The sequence below is a fragment of the Zophobas morio genome, unplaced genomic scaffold (genome assembly GCF_036711695.1).
Source record: "Zophobas morio isolate AGI-343-1 ecotype UQ-CSIRO unplaced genomic scaffold, CSIRO_AGI_Zmor_V1 ptg000002l, whole genome shotgun sequence".
Lineage (NCBI taxonomy): Eukaryota > Metazoa > Arthropoda > Insecta > Coleoptera > Tenebrionidae > Zophobas > Zophobas morio.
In genome coordinates this window covers 20,956,235-20,962,234 of record NW_026972107.1, presented here as the reverse complement: position 1 = coordinate 20,962,234, position 6,000 = coordinate 20,956,235, and the positions used below count along the sequence as shown (strand labels likewise).

The window sequence follows — 6,000 nt, the reverse complement described above, 5'->3', positions numbered from 1 at the left end:
AGTCGTTACGAGTTGTTAAAGTTGTTCTACGACTCCTTGATTAGTTTTTGTAAGACACTGAATCTTACTGGTTTATTGTTAGTTGAATTTAATTCCAATTTCGACCTCTTTAAGAAGTTTCGCAATAAGTTTTAACGGTTTTACATAAACTTTAATTTTTTGTTCATTCGATTTATTTAATCACTGCAAATTTTCAGTAGATTATTTAGTTCAGTATCGCTGAAATAATAATTTTTCGAAAACGGTATTCAAAAATTATTGAATTTGTTAATTGTTTACAAATAGGTTTTTTGTAATTTATTTAATACTTTTATTTATGTACTTAATTAAATTAGAATTTAACTAAACTAAAATATTAAGTTTTAGGACAAAATTTTTATACTTACCTCATATTCTTCAAAAATGGGCACGATTTTGGATGTATAATTTTGTGGTGCACTGTCGGGAAATTGGATTATATGGGTTAAGAGTTTATAAAACACTTGACCTATAAGAAATAGCTTTATTTTAACAGTAGATATATGTCCATCGCAATGCACCTAGTTATAATACATCCTATATTACAGTATTATGATAATAAGCGTAAGGTCTTTGATTTTACAAGGGATGGAAGTATCAGAGCAAATTTTTGTAAAAATGGGGCTCAAAGAGTGTGCCTGTAGCGACGGCTGCAAACACACACACTTTTACAAATATTGCTTTGGCTCACACAGGACATATTACTGCAAGTTAAGAGCTAATACTGATTTTATATTTAAAATGTACCACCGAAATTATTTGCAATTTTATTATATACATCTATGTACACAGAAATATCAACGTAATATCAATGTCGATTAGAGTTAACACTACATCAGGGTGAAACAGTTTGAACGCTTGCTTGAGATGTTGGTTGCATAATCGTCGCTCGCGGTTTCGTCCTGATGCTGCGCGATATTAATGATATTGTTCTACAGCAGCTGTAAAATCTGGTATTTACAAAACGAGAAACTCAACAATATCAAACGTTCCTTTAAAATTAATCTAGACTAATTTTAGAGCGATCACAGAATATATTTGGAATGAAAGTACTTGATTGACTCCGTTGAAAGGGAGCCAACGTTTACAAAAACACTAATTATTATCAATGATTGAAGCTCGTTTTTGCGTGGGCTTTGAATACTTCAATTAAAATTGATGATATGTCTATAATAAATTCGGAATATCTTCTTATTCGCCTAACGAACGATGAATGAGAGAAACACTGAGAAATTAAATCGCTGAGTCGTCAGGTACAGGATAATAATAATGCTGAAGCTTGAGCAAAGAAAACTGCAAACAAATTCAATATGGGATTACCGGAATACATGTTCTTGAACATCGTTTATGTACATTGAGCAAGAGAAATCTTTATATATAAAAGAGTTCGAACTGAACATACTAACTACTTACAAACCTAAGAATTAAATTAAGGCCCGAGGAACATTAATTTCTTAAAGGCTTTCCTAAACTCCGGATTGAATATAGTATATATGACTGGATTTACAAAACTGTTCATGTATCCTAACCAAGTGGTGAGAAGGAATGCCGCCACCCCCGGCTGACAGGGCAAATTGAGCTTACTGCACATCGCGTCCATGATATTGCATGTGAAGAATGGCACCCAACATATGAGGAACACTCCTGTAACACAAAACAAAGCCCTAGCTTCATTACATAAAATTACGACACGGAATGCGTCCTTCGATTTACTTGCAAATTTCATATTATTTATAATTAATTTATATGTTGGATTGATGGATTTGAGCGAAGTCAATTAAATCTGTTTATATCAGTTATATTAATCTCGGACACTAATCGATTTTAAACAAGAACTTTGAAATTTATTATCACTTAAATTAATATCATTGCGGATTCGAAATGAATTTGAACATTTATTCCCCTTATTTTGATTTTGACCGTATTACGTATGTGCTTTGTTTTATGTGGTATGGGATTTCTGTCCGCGATGTACTTTTTGTGACCTTATTCATTTAATCAGAAACTTGAATATCATGTAAATTAATTGTTGTTTGACATTCTTGATAGACTGGAGTAATTAAATATTGGTTGCTTCCGTGGTGGTAATTCATCCAGTTATCGTTCTAAGTTCGAGAAATACTGGTGTGGGAAAGCAGAGAAAAATGTTGTGCCTCGGTGGGATTCGAACCCACGTCTCCAAGCAATCCGGGCTGGTATGCTAACCGCTACACTACGAGACGACTTATCTTTACTCTGCTTTACCCGCGTGTTATTGTGCCGCCACAGTACTCCCCCCCCAGCGACACAGCGCGCGGTCGTGCTGGAGTGCGAAGGAGATAGTTGCTGGCGTCGCTCCTGCCACTCTTACGTTCGTCGTTCGAACCCTGGCGGTGCTGCGGACCCCGAACACAGCGGGCACAGGGCGGTGGCAGAAGGATGTTGAGTGCGCGTTGCCTGTCGGAGGTCACCAATGTGGGAAAGCAGAGAAAAATGTTGTGCCTCGGTGGGATTCGAACCCACGTCTCCAAGCAATCCGGGCTGGTATGCTAACCGCTACACTACGAGACGACTTATCTTTACTCTGCTTTACCCGCGTGTTATTGTGCCGCCACACTGGATTTGAATTTTTGTTGAAATAAAAGCACAATATCGCGTGGCGAAAGTGGAACACACGGTTTCTAGTAAAGCTGTTTTTCTCTTATATCATTTGTCCTAACAAATTTCTATTTATTAATGGGGAGATTTGCGTACACGTGAAAGACGCAGTTTGAAAATAACTATCTGTTTCGCGAAGATAGGGTATAGCCTATAATATGCGGCAGGTTTTTTGGGTATAGAGATGTGGTGTGTATGTTATACCTGTCAATACAGTAAAATCATGGGGAAAGGGTGGCAGACGGCGACGAGGAACTTCTGCTCTCGTTACAACGTCCTCGGTAGCACGTTTGCTATTTTCTCGAGCCTCAAACTTTTAATTTGCCACTACACCATCATAATAAATCGAGTGTTACTATCCAGTTACTTTGTTTAAGATCATTGTTAGACCTATCTTTTGTTTTTGTCATATTGCAGAATTACAGTAACTAGTCTAAATAGGTAACTCTAGGAAAACCAGTTGTATGTGTTGTCAAGAAAGTAATGTCACGTGTTTCAAATATCAGCTGAGCGTAGGAGAAGAATGATTGAAAAGTGGGTGTAATAGTAGTATAAAATAAAAATAAAATAAAACGTTATTATAAACGGTTATTCGAGTTTTTAAATTAAATTTGATCAAGATTACAGCGTGACAACATAGATTTCAAAAATTGCAGCTTTTGTTCGAAAGATCTAAGAAAGTTTATATCTTATGTTAAAAAATTAAAAAATGCTTCGTGGTAAAATTGTCAATTATGTCTGGGAGAACGTTGTCCTGGCCTACTTTGGAAGGCGATTAGTCTCAGCGGATCACGAGGGGGTCAATGGGATCAGTGTTCAATGCTAAATAGCACCATAAATCTTACCAACTAGTTTCATATATCAAGCAATATATGTGGAGCTAGTGACTTTTCTAAAAAAAGGTGAAGGCTATCGTCCTAAATAATGGAAAGTAGTGAAACGTAAATGAATATTGTACTAATTTTTTCCAAAAAATTAAAACACTTTTTTTATATTTAGTGATGATAATGGAAATATCTAGTTCGGGCACGTCGCATATAGGAATCCTGGAAACTTCACAGTTACGTAAAGATGGGGCGAACAATTGATTATCTGTCCTTACATTTAAACTATGCTTGGACTAGAAGGTGTCAACAAGAAAAGAATGTGTGAAACAGCTTGTTGAGAAAAATTCGTCTCGATTTTTAAAATTGGACAATCCAATGTATTTCCGCTACGTTACCAGAAAACAATACGATAAAGGTTTTATCTAGATATAAACCGCCGTGATGATGACTGGATGCAGTAGCTGAAAGATAAGTCATTTAAGGAATGTATTGCTACAAAAAGAATTTAGCCAGCAACATTTTACACGTAGATAGTTTTAAAACAATTACTTGGCTCTTTTGAATGTAGTTTTACTTCAAAAGCTAGCGGTAACAAGCGACAATAAAACTATTGCCAATTCTGTGGTGGTGAAAATTGTATGCAAACAAATTGCGTGTTTAAATTTTACGTTAATAAACAGCTGAATTAAAACGGCTACATTGTTTTATTTTGTTTTGCGAAATTAACATACTTAAACATACATACCACAATAGATCACTTTACTGACCTTAGTTATTAAATATGGATGAAATATTAGTTACTTTCCTGAAAACGATAAATGTTTAACAAGATACATCGTCCAAACACCTACAAAATAAAAACTAACATACACTGGGTAAAGCAGAACTGAGTTTGATGAGGACTAGTGTCTGCCTCCGGGTGGTTGTTTTTATAACACAGGACCCTAAAAATATTACGTTAAACTACACTTTCATAATTTTCAAAACCCGGAACGAAATAACTGTGGTGCCTGTAAAAACAACAACTAGATTTGGAAAGTTCAAAATTAAAGGCAAACATGACTTACAGAAGCACTTAATCATGTCATTAATTTAATCACGTGATTAAATTCAACCAATCAAATGCTTTTACTAGTATTTACCAGTTAATAGCACATTAAATTTTAATTCGAATTTAAACCGCCTGTGTAGCATATTTGACTGTTTACTGTGGCAAAACAGTTGGTGCTTACAAAAGAAAAAAATTTTAAAGCCTCAACACAATCCTACAATCGATGATAAAAAAAATTACGAAGGACCAATTTCGTTCCGATATTTGTTGCTCGGTATTTTACGAAAGGAAGCTACTGAGTGGTAGGATGCGAATGCTGGAACGTAACTCCCCCGGTAATTTTTTAATCTGCTCCGGATCGGTGTTAATTGATTTAATTAAAGCGCGGTTTGGTGCGACAAAGTTTCCCCTTCGATTTTTGTCATTCCGATCAGAATTAAAACCTCCATCGTTCCAGAATTTACTGAAATATTACAAAATGTTTCCTTGCTGTTGAGTGCTCTCGTTATTCGAAATCGACATCGGTAGAGAACAACTTTTTCCTTTGAATCGTCGAGTGCGAACTTTTTTGTGTGATCAGTTCATGAAGATTTCCTTTCAAAAAGACTTTCCCTTTTTTAGTTTGGGTTCTTTTCACGAATCGATACAAAACGACAGAAAAATTAGTATAATACAGAGCTTTATTTATTTATAAAATGGATGCGGCAGAACGTTTCACTTACCCAGGACAATAGCTAATGTTTTCGTGGCTTTTCTCTCTTTCTTGGCGGATGATTTCTCCCGCTTTTTGCGGCTGGCCTTGTTAACTTTATATATGGTAAATCGGGCCGCCGCCGTTGCTTTTCGTTCTTTTTTGGACCCTGTAGATCTGTCTCTTCCTGATCCCGTATTTATTGTTGATACCACTGTTCTGTAAAGGTAATTTATATTTTAGATTAGACTGAGTTACATAACAAAAGAAAGTTTTGTTCAGTGTGTGTTTGGTATTACATTTAATCATACAACAATGGGGTATAATATACATTAACTGTACTAATTGTACTAATTAGATACATGAGGGTCCTACGGGAAAAATACTAACAATAAAGATTGTCGTTGAGTCTGGAATAGTTGTTAATATGTGGGTTTAACACTGACAAACGTAAGTATTCAACCACACAGATTTTTAAAAACACATCTTTAAATAAAGTCTTTATGCAAATTATGCCATCAATAGGTACTGAGTAGAAGATTATTGGTCCCTTATCAACTCTCAGCGAGTTATCTGGGTGGGTATGTTAAAGATTACCGCATCCTTGTTAATAATCGGATTTCAGTAAAGCTTGGGGAAATCTCTGATTTTATTATGCTTATATAAACAAAGTGGTGATAATATTTCAAGACAAAAGCATTGTCCTGGCTTTAAAACATGCCGTGTGAAGGTTAATCTCAAAAAACAATTTGACGTTTTTAATTAAGGTTGTGTTT

General features: G+C 35.3%; 1 protein-coding gene across 3 annotated transcripts in view; it reads right to left on the bottom strand.

Annotated features, from left to right (window-relative positions):
• Window positions 1-532: 532 nt before the first annotated feature.
• Dop2r (Dopamine 2-like receptor) overlaps window positions 533-6,000 on the bottom strand; it is a 308,073-nt gene continuing 302,605 nt past the window's right edge. For all 3 annotated transcript variants that reach the window (XM_064057591.1, XM_064057598.1, XM_064057606.1), the window contains 2 exons: window positions 5,256-5,443; window positions 533-1,662 (listed from right to left, as the gene is read on the bottom strand). In XM_064057591.1, coding sequence (XP_063913661.1) covers window positions 1,448-1,662; window positions 5,256-5,443 — 403 coding nt within the window. In that variant the 3' untranslated portion in view covers window positions 533-1,447. The remainder of the gene's footprint in view (window positions 1,663-5,255; window positions 5,444-6,000) is intronic.